This window comes from Nomascus leucogenys, chromosome 16, assembly GCF_006542625.1.
Source record: "Nomascus leucogenys isolate Asia chromosome 16, Asia_NLE_v1, whole genome shotgun sequence".
Classification (NCBI taxonomy): Eukaryota; Metazoa; Chordata; class Mammalia; order Primates; family Hylobatidae; genus Nomascus; species Nomascus leucogenys.
The window spans coordinates 3,637,197-3,658,269 of record NC_044396.1 but is presented as its reverse complement, the minus strand read 5'-3'; the positions used below and the strand labels follow the sequence as shown (position 1 = coordinate 3,658,269).

Sequence of the window (21,073 nt, the reverse complement as noted above, 5' to 3'; positions counted from 1 at the left end):
GGATCCTGCTGCCTCAGTTTTCCCAGTAGCTGGAACTATAAGTGTGCACCACTATGCCCAGCTAATTTAAAAAAAAATTTGTTTTAGAAATGGGGTCTTTTTATGTTGCCCAGTCTTGAATTGCTGGCCTCAAGTGATCCTTCCGTATAATTAGGATTACAGACGTGAGCCTTTGCACTTGGCTTCATTCTCTCTTTAAAACACACACATTTTGCCAGCTGAAGCTTTGTCTCTTCTAATCGAAGCCCTAAGTGCAATAGTCTGAGCATGGTGAAGACTTAATAAGTGTCTTTATTTCATTTAAAGAAGCATCCTTCTGATGCCTCTTAAAAGAGAAAGACTCTTGATTTCAGGAAGGGTACCATCTTGGTACCTTATGTGGTATCAAAAATAGTAGGCTTTTTAGCTGGGTCATAGATGGCCTTCCTTATGGCTCTACACTATACCTTTTTAGCAAATAGAAATGTTGGTATTCACTCTGTGTATTTAATTTCTCCTGGATACATGAAAAAATACATAAGTAAATATACCTTCGAACCACAATGGAAAGCACGAGGCAACTCTGGACACCTCACTGCTATTTAATTTAACTCTCCCTAGGCAGCATATGAGTCCGATTGTAAAAGTATTAATGTGGACATCTTTCCATACTGGATCATGTCCATTTCAGGTTATCAGGGATGGTTAAGCTCCTAGCTATTCTAGCAGATTTCTTATGTCTTAATGCATGAAATTAATAATAGTTCCTGGGATATTCCACACTTATCTAGCTATTACATGTTTCCACATATTTAAAATACAGAAGGAAAACATGAACACCAATAAAGAAACTATGAGTAACAGAAATCCAGAACACAGTGAAGAAAGAAAGAAAAAAAATATATACTGCTGCAGTCAGCTTTCAGGAAAACTGTTTCCATCATTCTAAAAATTTACATTTATTAGAAATAAATCTAATTTGGGCAGCACATCATGGTTAGGAGCCAGGGAAATTGTCATTGGGACCTTAGTATTGTATTTCACAAGAAAGAGAGCTCTGTGAGGAAGCCTGGGCTATCTGCAAATCTTCGACTCGGAAATCCCTGCATAATAAGAAAGGTATTGGCTAAATTTGAGCAGCTCAGGCAGTATCTAGAGGAAACATTGTTAAGTGGGATAGTGTGGTGTCTGAGATGCAGTTATAGGTATACAGACATGACTCAAGGCGTGGATTAGGAAGGCCAACTTTGGAGAAGGGGGCTGGCTCACTCATTTCTCTTCTCCCTGTCAAATGCTGAAAGGCTGCTTCCAGCCTTTGAGCTCCTGCACTTTGAGAGTTTTCAGCTGGGTTCTCAGGCTGCGTTCACCCGTCGACTTGCTCCAGGCCAAACCAGATTTTGAAAAGGAAGGCAACTTCTTTTCCGCGGCAAACCCTTAAACCCACGCACCTGCTCACAACTCTGCCCTTCTCAACCCCTGCGCTAGAGTAGGCAGGGCAGAAGGTGCTGAGGAGAGGCTCAGAAGGGGCGGTGGGGACGATCCCCTTTCGAACTGCATTTGTAGCTGCCAAGGAGTAGCCAACAAGCACCAGATTTATGTGCACTTTGAAAGAAGCACCTTCACCATTGGCTTTTTAAGCGGCGCTGTAGCTAGGGAGCGGCTGGTAGAGCGAGCAGCCTCGGGGAGCAGCCCGGGCTGTTTGTTCCCGTCACCTGGGAAAGGAGGCACACACACACACACACACACGCACGCACGCACGCATACACGCCGGTGGCGAGTTCGAGCCCCGCGGCCCCTGTCCGCCCGCGTGCGCCCCTCGACGCAGCTCGCCTCCCGCCCCCTGATTCCTGCTGCTGCCGCCCAGAGGAGAAAGGAACCTCTGCCTCGAATTTCCCCACTGCGCCGGGCGCTACGGAGAGCGGCGAGGGTGGGCGCGAGGCGGACAACGCGATGAGTGAGTTCTCCCCTCGCCTCAGAGTTGTCTGAGTTGGCGGCGCTGCGCCCAGGCTTCCGGCTCTCAGCGCCCCACGCGCGCGTAAGCTCCCCGGGCTGCCACCCACGCCCGCGGCCGGGGCCGAGCCAGCCACGCAGGGCAGCGGAGGCTCCGGAGCTCCTGTCCCGGCCCCAGTCCGGGTAAAACGAGGGTTGTCCCCAGCGGAGGCGCACACAGCCGCGCGTTCTCCCTGCACTCTCTCCGCGGTCCCGTCTGTTCCCCATGGCGTCTCATCCGCAAACCCGGATCCAGGCTTACCTGGAGAAGAACAAGATTGGTCCCCTGTTTGAGGTAAGGCGCTGTGGAGGAGGGCAGTCCCGCTGTCTTTAGGGGAAGGGGTGCAGTAATGAAAACAGAACACTCTCAATCCCACCCCTCCCAGGGAAGGAGGGCGAGAGAACGAACGCGCGGGAGAGGGCGCCCTGGGATTCACTGGCGTTCGCTCTGTCCCGGCCAGGTGTCCTGGAACGCGGCCGGGCGGGCACTTAGCCAGTTACCTGAACGCGGACAGGTGAGCTCGGGAGCGCCCAGCCTCAGCCTGGCAGGGGAAGTTTTAGCCCTCTGACTGTCCTGCTCCTCTCAGCTACATGTTCGGGACCCGAGCAGGCTGAGGCAGGCGACGCATACGGATGCACACACTCAGACTGTGCTGCACACGCACACTTTCTTTTTTGAATTCACGCTATCTTGCTTGTTCGTGTTGGATTTTCTTTTTTCTTTCTTTTTTTTCTTTTTTTTTTTTTTTTTTTTTTTTAATGAGGGCGGTAATAGAACCCGAAAAGGTGGAGGAGGTGCTTAGCAGTTAATACGATTAACTGGAAGAAAGCTGAACTGGTGAGGAGTAGGCTTCAGTCGGTGCGGGCGTGATGAATGAAACTGGCAAACTGAGAGACTGCCGTTTGGTCACTGGACGAAAGGAGAGTCCTTTGCACTGCAGACCCCACATGTGTTAGCAGGAGAAAGGGACGGAGAAAGGTTCTGAAAAGCACACACGTATTTATGGAAGAAGACTATAGCTCTGAGCTGTTTTTTTCCCCCCTCTCTCGCCATTAAAGAATTGAAGACCAAAATACAGTAGGAGGAAGAGCGCGAGGACACGAGAAAATGAGAACTAGAGATTGAAGGCTGGCACCAGCAAAGCGTCCCGCGGGTTGCCAGGGTGCTGGGCAGGGGTGGGGCGTGCGGGCCGTAGTCAGAAGTGGAGGCCCTTGCGGAGGGACTCCCTTGGTCCCATCCAGTTCGGGGGGCACTGACCGGCGGCGAGAGTTCGCGGGAGGGTCGAGGTGCTCCCGCCTCGCCCCCGCCCCTCCACGTCTCCCAGAAGCAGGTGTAGCTGTTCTTAACAGCTTGGTCTGGGGTGAAGGCTTGGTATGGGGAGGAGGTTACGTGTCAGTGTCTGAGAGAGGCAGAATCGCGGCAAGTGGAAGGGGCTGCACTGGAGATCGCGGAAAACCTAGCAAAGCCTGAAGAGAAGCAAGTGAGAACTGCGGAGAACAAAAAAAATAATGCGAGTTAATGACCCTGCAAAAAAAGGGCGCAGAGGACAAAGGTGTGGTCCAATAGGTCTTTTGGGAGGACGGGTTTCACATAACAAGATCTGCAAGATCTCCTAAGTTTTTCTGCCCAACTTTAACGATGATCCGTCTTGGACGATATGACCATTGTTTCAATCGAAGCTCGCATTGTGGGGTACAGAGTCCTACAATTGCATTGATGCTTTTTTCTGCCAAAAATGTCAACAAAGGCAATCCATGCAAGAGCGAAATAAAATTGATGGAGCTACTAGATTTCTTTTCTTTGCCTTTAGTTTAATGATTATTGGTTATACATAATCCTATATAATTTTTTTAAAGGCAGAAGCATAAAACCTTCTGCAACGCAGTGTATTAATTGCATCGAAAGAATCATAAAGTAAATACATTTAGAGTGTGTGTTTTCTCTCTACTCTCCTCGAGTATAAAGTACAATTAGCCTGGGAGAATAAATGAATTGTTTTTAGTAAATACTGTTTTAACTTGTTATTTTAAAATCCCCAAGACTCTTTCCAAGTAATAATAATAAAGTTAGGAATATATGTGAACTTTCTACAGAATTAGAAAGTAAACTAAAATGGATATTTATCAAGTGCCCTCTAATCCCCACCTTTTAATGCTCACCAGCGAGTTCTGCGCTGAAGAATTTTAAGTGATAGCAACATGTCTCATGAAAGCTTTAGGTCCCCTCACCAAAAAACAAGCACTACCATGCTTCGTATTTTACTGGATACATATGACATACACTGGCATTAGCTTAGATTGCAGTGATGAGTAGTGCATTTTTAATAAGGTTTGATGTTCACTTTAAGTAATTGAAGGGAGAAAAATGGATAATAAATTCTCTTTTACTAAAAGCTGGATGTAACACAGTTCCTTATGCAACAATTTTGATCATGATAGAGCTTGATTTTGAGAGTACAATTATACGTATTTCACAAAATTGGAAGATTTTACTAGCGTGTAGCCCATCTTGTTTCATGTTAGAAAACCAGTGCCACCTGTGAAATGGACATTGTTGACCTAGAGACCGTCCATTCTCTTCTAGGACCTTACTCAATAGTTTTCACAGGAATTGATTTGGGTCAGAGGAGGTGCCCAGCAATCTGAACGTATTAAGAAGCAGCACAAATGTTTGCTACAATTTTAATTTCTGGACCACATTTTGAGAAACTGAGCTAAAGTCTCCTTTCACCACTCACAAATTGAAATTGGCAGCTCCATGTCTTGTCATCTATGCTTTGTTGTGTTGGGTCAGTGTAGCTGACACAGGCTTCTTTCAGTTTGGAAAATATGCGGTATCTGACTATGTCCCCCTTGTGGATAGTTTAAGTTAGGAATGTTTTAAGAAAACTTAATTGGTATGAGATACTTTAAAGATAATCCATGAATGTTATTTAAAACAATAGCAAAAAGTAACCTATTCACTGATATTGAGAATACTTGTATCCTCTTTTTTACCTGTAGGGCTTATTTACCTACTTTGTTCACTTAGTTTATTTCTTACTTAGTTAATTGCTAATGTTCTATGATTTGAGATGCTTACGAAAGTGTTACATGCAGTATGGTGTTTCAAAATTAATTTTAAATTGAAATTAATTTTGTTTCCAGCTGACTCAGGTGAATAAATTTGTACTACTTTTAAATTTCATTGAAGATGTTGTGAAGCATTACAAAACTATGCCTAAAAATCATTGCATTAGAATTCTGGGCAATGATATTCTGATTAAATAATATGAAGGTGTAAGATGAAAAATACATTTCACAAACTTTCTAATTTTTGTAAGATGTAATGGTTTACGTCTTACAAGATATGTATTTGTTATATATATAGATATTATATATAGTGGAATATATATATTCCATGTGTGTTTGTATACACACACACATTTTATATAAAGAAATAGAAACTTTGAGTTTCTCCCGTTATTATTGATTGGAAGGGTGCTCAGGGCAGTTATATATATTAGTTCAGGCCTGATCACACTCACAAGAGTGTGAAATCTTAAGTTATTAAGAAGCCGAATAGCAGAGATCTTCATAAAATCACCATAGAATTTTTAAATCTGTGTACTGAAGATGTGGCAGACCGAAGTCACTACATTTCTCTAAGTGTGGTATGACCCACTCCAAATAGAATGGAATTGCTCTATCACCTGCTCTGTTCCGCTCAAAGTGCTTCTACTCACATGGTGTAAATTTGCATTAACTGATTTGGCATATATGTTATGAAATGGACTTATCAAACTTACGGTCAAAGCCTGCATCACTTATATATTTTGCTGTTGCCCAGCTTGCTCTTCTCTGGTACCCCACTGCACATCTTCCAGCCATGCGTGCAACCCTGGACTCCAATTTGCTGCCAACCCTCAGCAAGCCCATTATTTCACTTTATTGACCTCCCTGATCATACCTAAAAAATGCCCCTTGCTTTTATCAGAGAGCTGTGGTGTCTGTGGAGATCTCCTTTGGTTGTTCCCCCTCTCATAAGGATCACAGCCTTGGGCTACCTGTTGTTTAATACATGAAAAGGAATATTTTTGTCTAATTTAGGCAGGCTTATGATTGTTCAGGGCAGTGGTTTGGGGATAAGAAGGATACTAGTTACTCATTTATGGCCAGAGGTAAAATTCTCCTCCAGAAAGATATTTTAATGTTTAAAAATAATTTGTCATTAATAAAGATAAAAATGTCATTTTAATAAAAATGATTAGGAAAATGCTTTTATTAGAGAAGTAACAAAATATAATCTTGGTACTTATAATATGTTCAACTTAAATATTGTAAATATATTTTTTGGAGTAATGATTGTCAGGTGATCTTCCCCAGTGCTCAAAGTTATGAAGACTTTTCCTATATCAAAATTTGAATTAATCTTTATGATCTCAGAGCATTTAGAGGAGGCAGAAGACAAAGAAAGCAGTTCCATTTTATAAAATTTTGCCTAGAGTCCAAGTTAAGTGTTGTCATTGATTTACTTCAAAATGGTTTTTTAAAATGTTACTTTAAATAACATGTTTCTATTACCAGCCCATTTACTTTTCATTTCTGCCTTAATGTATTTTATTTTCATGCAGCTTTTAAATAGCTTAATAAAGTGACTCAAAATCAATTCAGTAAATCACTAGATAACCTTAGAAATAATAATATATATGTATACCAATATGGCTTCAATAAACTTGAAAAAAGAAATAATATTTTGGGCGGGCATGATGGCTCATGCCTGTAGTCCTAGCACTTCGGGAGGCTGAGGCAGCTGGATCACTTGAGGTCAGGAGTTCAAGACCTAAGACCAGCCTGGCCAACGCTGTGAAACCACATCTCTACTAAAAATTCAAAAATTAAGCCAGGCATGGCAGTGCACATCTGTAATCCCAGCTCCTCAGGAGGCTGAGGCAGGAGAATCGCTTGAACCCAGGAAGTGGAGGTTGCAGTGAGCCAAGATTATGCCATTGCACTCCAGCCTGGGCAACAGAGTGAGACCCCATCACAAAAAAGGAAAAAAATAGTATTTTAATGTTTATGGGTCTCTCTTAAGAGAATGTGATCAATGGAAATATGAGACTACAAAAATAACATAGGCTTTGCTCCCTTTTTTTCATAATTCAGTTAAGAAGCCATGAACCATACAAAGAGAACAGCTAAGACCCATATGACAAGGACAGCTAAGTTGGGAGTTCACCTGGAAATTATTGGAGCACGATTAAAGAAAGGGGCTGAGTGGGCAGTGGCCTGGCAGGGTCAGAAGATTTGTTACATACAAGGTGGGGGCAGAGTATTCAGAAAATAATTAAATATATTGAAAAATATATATATTCAAGTCAGCCTCCTTACTGATGGACATAGGAGTCACAGAGATAGTATAGGGAATGCTAGAATGAACCTTGTTGTGTTGGATTGAAATAGGAGGTGTTGGTGTGATCTCATGGCTTTCAATAATAGAAATAGGTATAGATGTAATAGAAACAAATATAGATTTGTATGTATTTACATATACTTAAGCGCATATGCCTACATTTTCTTCTCAGCTCTGTCTACTGGAAGGGCCTGGGAATAGCAACATCCTGGTAGCAATGAGCACACCTAGCATCCACATTTTGGTTTCTAAATACCATTCTCCATTAAGTAGAACGAGGTGTCCTTGAAGAAGTGGTTGATTCCAGGTTTGGGGCTAAGCAAGGTTTGGAGTATCATATGTCAAAAAGTAAGGAAGCGCTCAAAGAATAGTAGGTATGTATCAAAGGCCACAGAGGAGGTGCCTACCCCTAAGACGACTTGAGGGTCAAAATAAAGAATGATAGTAACAGATTATTTTACTGAATAAAACAGGAATATTTTACTTCACTGGGATCTAATGGAATGTGGAATGTGTTCAATTCATGGGGAGAAGAGAAGCTTTACCTTATGGTAGAATGCCAACTAATAAAAGTAGAAGGATGATGGAATTAGAAAATCACTACTTGGCAACCACCTGAAAGATAATTCAGGCAAGAAACATTAATCAGTACTAAAATTAATGGGTAAAAGTTGGATAAACAATAAGATGTTACATAATCTCTAAGTATCTTCCTACAAAATACTTGTAAATTACAAAGGGAAAAAGTAAGTTTACAATAAAGAAACCAGGCAGACACTACTTCGTTCAAGTGATGGGATAAAACAATATTGTATGCCCATGATAGGATGCATTTAAAACAACACAGCATTGTTTTGTGATTTTCCTGACAATCATGTATAACCTGAACTGAATAATGAGAAAATATCTCATAAAGCTAATAAAGAAAATCTACAAAGTAACTTTTCTAGAGTTTTCAAAAATGTTAAAGTCATGAGGGTCAAGAGAGGCCTCAGACTGAAGGGATATGGCAACTAAGTGCAAAATATGGTTCTAGATAGAATACTTCTGTTATGAAAGAGATTATTGGGGAAGTTGACAAAATTTGAATGTGGTCTCTATGTGAATGGAATAAGGAATTATTTGTATTGTTCCTATACTTTTTCTATAATTTAAAATTACCTCAAAAGAAAAATTACTAAAAATAATTTTAAAGAGCACCTAGGAAATCAGTATTTGCAAAATAGTTCACCCACTGGGTTTCTTTAAATAGTAAATTATGTGAATGTAGTTAAGAATTTCGTCAATGTTTATACAAGGAAATGGCTTCTACAATAAATAGCTAAAAATCTGAGTAAAGAAAATTTGCAATTCTGGTTAACTAAGCATATGCATTTTCCTCTTCTCCCTCTCAAAATCATTTTGAGATAGCTGAAAAAGTATTTAAACAATAAATGCATAAGAGTGCTGCAAAATAAGAAACAGTGCTGAGGGAGACACTTTCTCCTTTGTGTACAGAATTTCTTTATTACGAATGGTGGCATCTTCTTTGCACCTATATGTAGTCAGTGACACAGAGTCAATGATGTGTTGTCTTAGTTTTTCTGCTGCTATTACACAATGCCTTTATTTCTCACAGTTCTGGAGGCTGGGAAGTCCAAGATCATGGTGCTGGCATTTGGTCTGGTGAGGGCCCTCTTACTTTGTCCTTGTATGGCAGAAGGCAGAAGGCAAGCTAGCCCAACACTCTATGAAGCCTCTTTTAAAAGGGCTCTAATCCCATTAATGAGGGAGAAGCTTTCTTGGTCTAATCATCACTTAAAGACCTCACTTATAAACCCCCTCAGATTGGCAACATATGAATTCTGAAGGGGCCACATTCAAACCACAGCATATGTAGTGAAAATACTGTTTGGAATTTCCTGGAAAGTACCTTAAAATGCATTGTCTCAGTTGGAACAGGCTCCTCATATGACCTTCCTACTATCTAGAAGCCTGTTTGTAATTCCTCTTCTCCTTACTCCATCTGCATCTTCAGGCAATGACTGATGGAGTTTTTGTCACTATGGATTAGGTTTCATTTTTTAGAGTTTCATGTATATGGAATCACACACTATGCAACTTCTTTTTGGTGTATCCTCTTTAACATCTTTAAGTTAATAATTATTAACCTAATTATTTTAATATTCATCCATGTTGCAGCATGTTACCAATTTTTTATTTCTTTTTATTGCTGAGTGCTTTCATTTTTCTTATGTAAATACCTGGAGTGGATTGACTGAACTATATGGTAGGTATATGTTAAAATTTTAAATAAACTAGCTATTAAAGTGGATGTATAATTCTACATTTCTGTGAACAGCGTATAGGAGTTCCAGTTGTTCCATATCCTCACCCAAACTTGGTATTGACAGTCTTTTTAGCCAGAAACCCATTAGCCGTTCTAATAGGTTTGTAATGATATCTCATTGTTATTTTAATTTATACTTCCCTGATCTCTAATGCAACGAATTTTCTTTTCTTGTGATTATTTGCCTTCCATGTATCTTTGGTAATGTGTCTGTCCAAATATGTTGCCCGTTTTTATTTGGGTTGTTTGGGGGTTTTAAGAATTATATGTACTAGATCCTTTTCATTTTCATATAAATTTTAGGATCATTTTGTTAATTTTCATATAAAAATACCTGCTGGAATTTTGATTGGTATTGTGTTGAATTTATAGGTGCTGTTAGGCAGAATTGACATCTTAACAATTTTTAGTCTACGTAAAAAATTAGAGGGGATCTACAAAAAAGATACAAGAAATAATAAGTTAATTAAGGTTTTAGGTGCAAGGTATCTTTTACAATTACCTATTTATGTAACAGGTAATCAATTACATATTTATGTTCAAGCAAACAACCATCAGAAATTAAAATAGTAAAAGTACCATTTATAATGGTATTAAAATATGAAATACTTAGGAATTAAATTTTGAAAAGATATATAAGACCCCTATACTAAAAAGTATAAAAGCTCTTGAAAAAATTAAAGAATATCTAAATAAATGAAGAGATGTATTCTTATTTATGCATAGGAAAACTCAATACTATTAATATGTTCAATTATATATGCTACCTGACTTCAACAGTCATTAAATCAGTTATAAGTAAAAGAAAAGGCAGTGCAGTATTGGTGTAAATTGAAATGAATTATTACCTAAATGTAAAACCTTTTTTCTTCTCAAAGAGAGTGTAGGAGATAATTTTTGTGAGCTTGGGTTTGGAAAGTATTTCTTAAATATGACAGAAATATATAAACTGTAAAAAATCAATAAAATGGACTTATTTAAAATTAAACATTTGTTCTTCAAAAGACATTGTTAAGAAAATGAAAAGGCAAACCAAAGATAGACTATATATCTGAAAAAGGACTCCTGTCTATTATATATAAAGAATACTTTTGTTAAAACACTATGATAAGAAGAGAAAAACACAATTCAATAAATAAACAACATAATTGAATAGACACTTTTCATAAGAAGATGTATAGGTGGCAAAGTAAGAGAATGAATAGCTGCTCAATATCATTAGGGAAATACAGCTAAACCCACTACCCATTCATTAGAATGTCTAAAGTTATAAAGACTGACTTTAACAAGTGTTGGTGAAGATTTGGAGCAATTAGAACTTATATACTAATAGTGGGAATGCAAAATGGTCCAACCATTTTGGAAAAAAGTTTGGCAAGTGAGGTTTATTTCTAGTAGCCCCAAATTGAAAACAGGTGGATTGATATGTTATTGGATAAAAAAATTGCATACATACATGATCTCAATTCAAAAACAGGAATGAAATGGGACATCACTATAGACTGCAGACATCAAAAGAATAATAAGGGAATACTAGGGATGACTCTATACGCATAATTGACAACTTAATTGAAATAGACAAAGTCTTTGAAAATACAAATTGGACAATTCATGGAACCTGAAGTATATAATTGAATTGAATTTGCATTTTGAAAAATTCCCAAGAAAAGATCTTCTGGCCCAAACCAATTCAGTGAAGATTATCATCAAATATTTTAAAAATAATCAATACTAATTCTATACACTCTCTTCCAGAAGAGGAGGGAATACTTCCCAGTTTATTTTATGAAGCTAGTTTTACCCTTTTGCCAAAACCAGACAAAAACTGTACAAAAAAGGAAAACTACAGATAAAATTCATTACATTATGAATATAGACACAAAAAAACCTAACAAAATTAACAGAATTCAGAAATTAAAAAAAAAAAAACTTATGCACTACGACCAAGTCAGGTTTCTTACAGAGATACAAGGATAATCCAGTTAGAAAATCAATGTAATCTGCTATCTTTGTACCTTCTGGCTGCTATAATGAAAATACTATAAATTAGGCGACTTATAAACCATAGAAATTTATTTCTCATAGTTCTGGAGGCTGGAAGTCCAAGATCAAGGTGCCTGGCAGATTTGGTGTCTGGTGAGGGCCCACTTTCTGATTCGTAGATGGTGGCTTCTCTATGTGTCTTCACACGGAAAGGGCAAAGGAGCTCTCTTGGGCCTCTTCTAAGGGTGCCAATCCCATTCATGAGGGTTGTCAAAGTATGGAAGTAGTTCAATGGAGGGAGGATAGCTTTTTCAACTATCAATGCTGCTGGAGCATTTGGATATCCATTGGCAGAAAACCAAAGCTCGACCTCACCACACCTTGTACAAAAATTAACTTAAAGTATATCACAGATTTAATGATGTCACATATATGGGAAATCTAAAAAAATTGAACTGGGTACCAGAAAATATAGTGTGGATGTCCCCTCCCTATCTCACGTTGAGGTGTAATCCCTAGTGTTGAAGGTGGGGCCTGGTGGGAAGGGTTTGAGTCCTGGTGGCAGATCCCTCATGGCTTGGTGCTGGCCTCATGATAGGAGTGAGTTCTCATGAGATCTGTTTAAGTGGTGTGGCACCTACTCCTGTGCCCCCCTGCCCATCCTGCTTTTGCCATGAAACATGCCTGCTCCCACGTCACCTTCTGTCATGAGTAAAAGCTCCCTGAGGCCGTCCCAGAAGCTGAGCAGATGCCAGTGCCACACTTCTTGTATAGCCTGCGGAACTGTAAGCCAATTAAACCTCTTTTCTTTATAAATTATCCAGTTTTAGGTATTTCTTTATAGCAAAGCAAGAATGGCCTAACACATCAGGGGTTGAGGGTGGAGTGTGTGAGGAGAAAGATTGGGAGATGTTGGTCAAACGACATGAGGTTTCAGTTAGACAGAAGGAATAAATTCTGGGCTCTATTTTATAGCACAGTGGCTGTAGTTAATAATAATGTATTGTATACTTGAAAATTCCTAACAGAGTAGATTTTAGATGTTTTTACCACAAACAAAAATGATAAGTATGTGAGGTAACAGATATGTTAATCAGCATGATTTAGTCATTTCACAATCTATAATATATAAAAATATCACATTGTACATCATAAATATAATATTTGTCAATAAAAGTTATAGATGTAAATTTTAAAAAATAAAAACAAGGAAATTCTAAGGAAAGTTCCTGGAGATTTAGAGTTACACTTAGACTTGACAGCATAAGCACAGTCTATAGGAGGACATATTGATAAATTGGACCTCAGCAAAATTAAAAACTCTTGTTCTGTGAAAGACTGTATTAAGATTAGAAGACAAGTTACTGGGTAGGAGAAAATATTTTCAAAGCACACATCTAACAAATGGATAAGATCTATTTATAGAATACAGAGCTCTCAAACTCAGCAGTGTAGTAGCCCCCTCTTATCTGTGGTTTCAGTTACTCATGGTCAACCATGGCCCAAAAATACTAAACAGAAAATTCCAGAAATAAACAATTCATAAGTTTTAAATTGCATATCATTCTGAGTAGCATTATTAAGTCTGACCCTGTCCCACTCGATTTGGGTGAGGTGTGAATCATTCCTTTGTCCAGCGTCCCCACACTGTCTATTCCACCCACCCACCTGTCAGTCACTTAGTAGCAGTCTCAGTTATCAGATTGACTGTTGTGGTATCTCAGTGCTTGAGTTCAGGTAACCCTTATTTGACTTAGTAATGGCCCCTAAATGCAAAAGTAGTGATTCTGGCAATTCAGATATGCCAAAGAGAAGCCTTAACGTGCTTAAGTAAAAAGGTGAAAGTGCTCTCCTTAATAGGGAAAGAAAAAAGTCACAGGCTGAGATTGCTAAAATATACATTAAGAATGAAGCTTCATGAAATTGTGAAGAGGAAAAGAAGAAATTTGTGTATAAGTAGGGTTTGGTACTGTATATAGTTTCAGGCATCCATTGGGGGTCTTGGAATGAATACCTGCAAGATAAGGGGAGACTACTTGTATAAACAAAACAAATTAACCAACACTCCCTCTAATAACCTAAATGCAATTAGAAAATAGGTAAAAGACAAGAAGAGACATTTCACATAAGAGTGTATACCGATGGTAAATAAGCACATGAAAAGATGTTCAAAACCATTTGCCATTAGAGCAATACAAATTAAAACCACAATGAGAAATCACTACACACCTCTATCCGAATGGCTAAAATAAAACTGAGACCACCAAATGATGGTGAGGATGAAGAGAGACTGAATCACTCATGCATTGCAGGTGAGAATATAAAATGGTCCAATCACTCTGGAAAACGCTTTGACAAATTATTCTATTATTTTTACATTTATTTATTTATTTATGAGACAGGGTCTTACTCTGCGGCCCAGGTTGGAGTGCAGTGGCATGATCTTGGTTCACGGCAGCTTCTACCTCCCTGGACTCAAGGGATCCTCCCAACTTAGACTCCCAAGTAGCTGGGACTACAGGCACGTGATGCTCTATGCCTGGCTAATTTTTTTTATTTTTTTATTTTTTAAGACAGAGTCTTGCTCTGCCACCCAGGCTGGCGTGCAGTGGCACAATCTCAGCTCACTGCAACCTCCGTCTCCTGGGTTCAAATGATCCTTCTGCCTCAGGCTCCCGAGTAGCTGGGATTACAGGCATGCACCACCATGCCCAGCTAATTTTTGTATTTTTGGTAGAGACAGGGTTTCACCATGTTGCCCAGGCTGGTCTGGAACTCCTGGGCTTAAGCAATCCGCCTGTCTCAGCCTCTCAAAGTGCTGGGATTACAGGTGTGAGCCAACATTATTTTAAAGTAGATATGCAACTACCGAATATCAGTGTTCACACTCCTGAACACTTATCCCAGAGAAGTGAAGATTTATGTTAACACAAAAACTTGTACATGATGTTTCTAGCGGTATTATTTACAATAGTAAAAACTAGGAACAACCCAGATGTGGCTGAATCATTAAACAAATGTGGTGCATCCATGACAGGGAATACTATTCAGCAGTTAAAAAAAATAAGCTATTAATCCATGCAAAAATCTAGATGAATTTCTAGAGAAATATGCTGAGTGAAAAAAGCCAAATGAAAAGTTTATGTATTATATGATTGTGTGATTACATCTATAAAATAGTGACAAAATTTTTATTTGTGATTTGTGGGTGTCAGGGATGGAGTAAGGAAACGAGGAAAGTGAACGAAACAATAAAACAACATCAGGGATTCTTATTGTGATCAAAATGTTCTATATCCTGATTTTGTCAATATGAATACCCTGATTATGATATTCTTCTATAGTTTTGCAAAATATTACCAATGGGGGAACATGAATAAAATGTACATGGGATTTCTTTATATTATTTCTAACAACTGAATATGAGTCTACAATTACTTCAAAATGTAAAGTTTAATGAAAATGTTCCCAGCCCAAAATATAGTTTTTTAACTTTCAAGAAAGTAGACAGGGTTGCATAATAGAAAGAATAGAGCAAATTAGAGAATTAGTTAATTGGAAGGTAAAGTAATTTGAATATACAGATAGATTGGATAAAGATAAAGAAGTGAAAAATCTAAGAGCAAAATATGTGTTAAGCAAACTTTTTGTAATTTTTATTGGGGGGGAGTAACATGGGTAGTGATCTGTGATATTGATGGAAAAGTATTAACATATGTGTTGAAAATTTAAAAGTAATCTCTAGAATATAAGTGTGTTACTTCCAAATAATTAGAAACATAATACCAAAAAGTAAGTAATATTTAGTTAAATTACCAAGTTAAGAATAGCACATTAAAGGCATCACATGGGAGAGCATGAGAAATGGAAAACAAAAGGAGATACCAGAAACAAGTCCAGACAGAGCAGGAATTTTAATAAATATAAATGTATTAAATTATTTAATCAAATCAAAGATTCCTAGATTGGCTTAAAAATCTTTGCATAATCTATATAAAAGACACACCAGGAACAAGATGATACAGAATGGTGAACACAAAGAAAAATGGAAAAATATTTACTAATAAAATAATAATGAGACAATTGATATTGCATTGCTAGTATCTGAAACAATAGAATTTAAAGTGAGGTACATTGTATTTGTTACAGAGATTTTAAAATATTTATTATATATAAGTACTCCATGATATACTTTAAGAACTTTTATGCCCATAAAGTAAAGCTTTGAAATATATATAGAAAAGCCAAAAAGTACAAGAAAGAATTCATAGTAGGCAGACTTAAAATATTTCCCTTAGGAGTACACATTAAATTGGTAAAATAAGGAGGAACTGAATAACCAATTTATAGGCCTGACAGTCAAGTATATAAGCTTAAAAATACAAGGAAGAATCAATATTCATAGTAGGAAAATTTAAAATATTCCTTTCAGGAGTACACCTATCAAATTGGTAGAACAAGTAATTAATACAGAAAGGAATCGAATAACCAGTTTAGAAGCTTGATTATACATACATACATACATACATATATATACATATATACGTACATACATGTGTGTATTTATACATACCTACATATAAGTGGGTATATATATATTTTATGTGTGTGTATAATATATATGTGTGTGATACAGAAACATTTTCATCAAGTAAATTTATACATTTAAAAAATACACACATAGCATTTAGAAAAAAATTTACCATGATATAAGCCACAAAGAATATACTAACAAATGTATTAACTTATAAAACTGTACAGGCCACATTTTCTGACCACAATGCCCAATTGTATTTAACAACCAAAGCACACCTTCCTGCATAACACATCTTGCTCCACCCTGTCCCCTGCATCTATGTTAACATTGTCCTACGTTAGTAAAGATATCAATTGTTTTGAAATTGTATTGAATGAAATAGGATATGTTATTTATTTCAATATGTATGTAGAACTGCCTCAATACCACTGATTGTGTATTCTTTCTTAGCTGATTGGAAATATGATATATTTTACATACTAATTTCCCATATTAGAGACTTTCTGAGAATCCCAAATCTCTGCATTGAAATAAACATATTTTAATAATCTCCCTACCTTTTTTTTTTTTTTTTTTTTTTTAGAAAGATCACATTGTTAGAGAGGATTTAGGTTCACAGCAACATTGAGAGGAAGCTACAGAAGTGTCTCATATGCCACCTGCCCCATGCAGGCACCAACCTCCCCCATCACAACATCCTCCACCAGAGTGTAACGTTTGTTACAATTGATGAACCTATATTGACATATCCTTATTACCCAAAGTCTGTAGTTTACAGTAGGGTTCACTCTTGGTGTACATTCCATGGGTTTGGACAAATATATAATGATGTATATTCACCATTATAGTGTGATATAGAGTATTTTCACTGTCCTAAAATCCTCTGTGTTTTTGCCTATCCGTTTCTCCCTCCCCTATAAATCCTGGCAACCCCTGATCATTTTACTATCTTCATATTTTTGCCTTTTCTCAAATGTTACATAGTTGGAATCATACAGTATTGATTGACTTTTCAGATTGACTTCTTTCACTTAGTAACTTGCAGTTAAGGTTCCTCCATGTCTTTTCGTGGCTTGAGAGCTCATTTCTTTTTTAGTTTTGAATAATATTTCATTATTTGGATATACCATAGTTTATCCATTTCCCTACTGAATGAAGGAGATTTTAGTTCCTTCCAAGTTTTGGCAATTATAAATAAAGCTGCTATAAACATCCATATGCAGGTTTCTGCATGGACATAAGTTTTTTTAAATTTTATTTATTTAATTTTATTTTTAACTTTTAGGTTTGGGGGTACCTGTGAAGGATTATTATACAGGTAAACATCTTTCATGGGGGCTGTTGTAAATATTATTTCATCAACCAATATTAAGCCTAGTACCCAATAGTTATCATTTCTGCTCCTCTCCCCCCTCCCACCCTCCACCCTCAAGTAGACCCCAGTGTTTGCTCTTTCTTTCTTTGTGTTCTTAAGTTCTTATTATTTAGCTCCCACTTATAGATGAGAACATGTGGTATTTGGTTTTCTGTTCCTGTTTGAGTTTGCTAAGGATAATAGCCTCCAGCTCTGTTCATGTTACTGCAAAAGGCATGATCTCATTCTTTTTTTATGGCTGCATAGCATTCCATGGTGTATATGTACTACATTTTTTTAATCCAGTCAGTCATTGACAGACATTTCGGTTGATTCCATGTCTTTGCTATTACGAATAGTGCTGCAATGAACATTCTTGTGTATGTGTCTTCATGGTAGAATGATTTCTATTCCTCTGTGTATATCCGCACTCCAGGGATTGCTGGGTCAAATGGTAGTTCTCTTCTTAGGTCTTTGAAGAATTACCATACTGCTTTCCACAATGGTTGAAGTAATTTACACTCCCAACAGTGTATAAGTGTTCCCTTTTCTCCACAACCTCACCAGCATCTGTTGTTTTTTGACGTTTTAATAATAGCCATTCTGACTGGTGTGAGGTGGTATCTCACTGTGGTTTTGATTTGCATTTATCTAATAATCAGTGATGTTGAGCTTTTTTTCCCTATGTTTGTTGGCCACATTTATGTCTTCTTTCGAGAAGTGTCTGTTCATGTCCTTTGCCCACTTTTTTAATGGGGTTATTTTTCTCTTGTAAATTCGTTCAAATTCCTTATAGATGCCTAATCCTATAGATATATTAGGCCTCTGTGAGATGCATAATTTTGAAATATTTTCTCCCCTCTTCGTAGGTTGTCTGTTTACTCTGTGGATACTTTCTTTTGCTGTGCAGAAGCTCTTAGGTTTAATTAGATTTCATTTGTCAAGTTTTGCTTTTGTTCTGATTGCTTTTGGTGTCTTTGTCACGAAATCTTTGCCCATTCCTATGTCCAGGATGGTATTGCCTATGTTGTCTTCCAGGATTTTTAGAATTTTGGGTTTTACATTTATGTCTTTAATCCATCTTGAGTTGATTTTTGTGTATGATGTAAGGCAGGAGTCCAGCTTCAATCTTCTGTATATGGCTAGCCAGTTATCCCAGCACCATTTGTTGAATAGGGAGTTTTTTTTCCCCATTGCTTGCTTTTGTCAGCTTTGTCAAAGATAAAATGGTCATAGATGTGTAGCTTTATTTCTGGGCTCTCTATTCTGTTCCACTGATCTGTGTGCCTGTTTTTATACCAGTACCATGCTATTTTGGTTACTGTACCCTTGCAGTATAGTTTGAAGTTGGGTTATGTGATGTCTCCAGCTTTGTTCTTTTTGCTTAGGATTGCCTTGACTATTCAGGCTTGTTTATGGTTCCATATGAATTTTAAAATAGTTTTTTCTAGTTCTATGAAGAACATTGTTGGCAGTTTGATAAGAATAGCATTGAATCTATAAATTGCTTTGGGCAGTCTAGTCATTTTAATTATATTGATTCTTCCTATCCATGAGCATGGGATGTTTTTTTTCATTTGTTTGTGTCTTCTCTGATTTCTTTGAGCAGTGTTTTGTAATGCTTGTTGCAGAGATCTTTCTTCTCCCTGGTTAGCTGTATTCCTAAGGATTTTATTGTTTTTCTGTGGCAATTGTGAATGGGTTTGCCTTTCTGATTTGATTATCAGTTTGGCTGTTGTTGGTATATAGGAATGCTAGTGACTTTAGTACATTGATTTTGTATCCTGCAACTTTGCTGGAGTTGTTTATCAGTTGAAGGAGCTTTGGGGCTGAGATTATGGCATTTTCTAGATATAGAATCATGTCATCTGCAAAGAGAGAGGGTGTGACTTCCTCTCTTCCTATTTGAATGCATTTTATTTCTTTCTCTTTCCTGATTGCCCTGGCCAGGGCTTCCAATACTGTGTTGAATAGAAGTGGTGAGAGAGGACATCCCTGTCATTTGACAGTTTTAAAGGTAGATGCTTCCAGATTTTGCCCAGTCAGTATAATGTTGGCTGTGCATTTTTCATAGATGGCTCTTAGGCTCTTATTATTTTGAGGTATGTTTCTTCAATACCTGATTTACTGGGAGTTTTTAACATGAAGGGGTATTGAATTTTATCAAAAGCCTTTTCTGTGTCTATTGAGATAATCATGTGGTTTTTGTCTTTAGTTCTGTTTATGTGATGAATCACATTTAATGATTTGCATATGTTGAACCAGCCTTGCATCCTAGGGATGAAGCCTACTTGATCATGGTGGATTAGATTTTGATGCGCTGCTGGATTCAATTTGCAGGTATTTTGTTGAGAATTTTTGCATTGATCTTCATCAAGGATATTGGCTTGAAGTTTTTCTTTTTTTATTGTGTCTCTGCCAGGTTTTAGTATCAAGATAATGCTAACCTCATATAATAGGTTGGGGAGGAGTCTCTCCTCCTCAATTTTTGGGAAATGGCAAAGGAATGGCACCAGCTTTTCTTTGTATATCTGGTAGAATTTGGTTGTGTTTCTATCAGGGTCCAGGCTTTTTTTAGTTGGTAGGCTGTGTATTATGGATTCAATTTGGGAGCTTGTTATTGGTCTGTTCAGGGAATCGATTTCTTCCTTGCTCAGTCTTGTGAGGATGTATGTGCCCAGAAGTTTATCTATCTCTTTTAGGTTTTCGAGTTTATGTATAAGAGTTTCTGATGGTTGTTTTTATTTCTGTGGGGTCAGTAGTAACATTCCCTTCATCATTTCTTATTATGTTTGTTTGGATCTTCTCTCTTTTCTTCTTCATTAGTCTAGCTAGTGGCTTATCTATTTTATTAATTTTTTTCAAGAAAATCAACTCCTGGTTTGGTTGATCTTTTGAAAGGTGTTTTTGTGACTCATTTTCCTTCAGTTCAGCTCTGAGTTTTGTTATTTCTCATCTTCTCCTAGCTTTGGGGTTGACTTGTTTTTGCTTCTCTAATTCTTTTAGTTATGAAATTACGTTGCTAATTTCAGATCTTTCCAATTTTTTGATGTGGGTATTTAGTGCTATGAATTTCGCTCTTAACACTGCCTTAGCTGTGTCCCAGAGATTCTGGTATGTTGTATGTTTGTCCTCATTATTTTCAAAGAACTTCTTGATTACTGCCTTAATTTCATTACTTATCCATGTAACTGCATGATTTTCAGTGATTTTCATGGTCCTGCTTTTTTTTAATTGTGCTGTGGTCATAGAGTGTGTTTGGTATGATTTTGGTTATTTTGCATTTTTTGAGGATTGTTTTATGTCCAATTATGTAGCTGATTTTAGAGTATGTGCCATGTGGTGATGAGAAAAATGTATATTCTGTTGTTTTGGGGTGAAAACTTCTATCAATGTCTATCAGATCCATTTGGTCCAATATTGAATTTAGGTTCTAAATATCTTTGTTAATATTCTACCTTCATGATCTGTCTAATACTGTTAGTGGAGTGTTGAAGTCTCCCACCATTA

General features: G+C 37.4%; 1 protein-coding gene across 5 annotated transcripts in view; it reads left to right on the top strand.

The window, feature by feature from the left end:
- Positions 1–1,304: 1,304 nt before the first annotated feature.
- The window catches only part of C16H8orf34 (chromosome 16 C8orf34 homolog), a 454,294-nt gene continuing 434,525 nt past the window's right edge, over positions 1,305–21,073 (top strand). For 3 of the 5 annotated variants that reach the window (XM_030795298.1, XM_030795297.1, XM_030795295.1), the window contains exon 1: positions 1,305–2,263. In XM_030795298.1, coding sequence (XP_030651158.1) covers positions 2,195–2,263 — 69 coding nt within the window. In that variant the 5' untranslated portion in view covers positions 1,305–2,194. The remainder of the gene's footprint in view (positions 2,264–21,073) is intronic. The other 2 variants (XM_012496054.2, XM_030795294.1) reach the window with 1 other exon arrangement.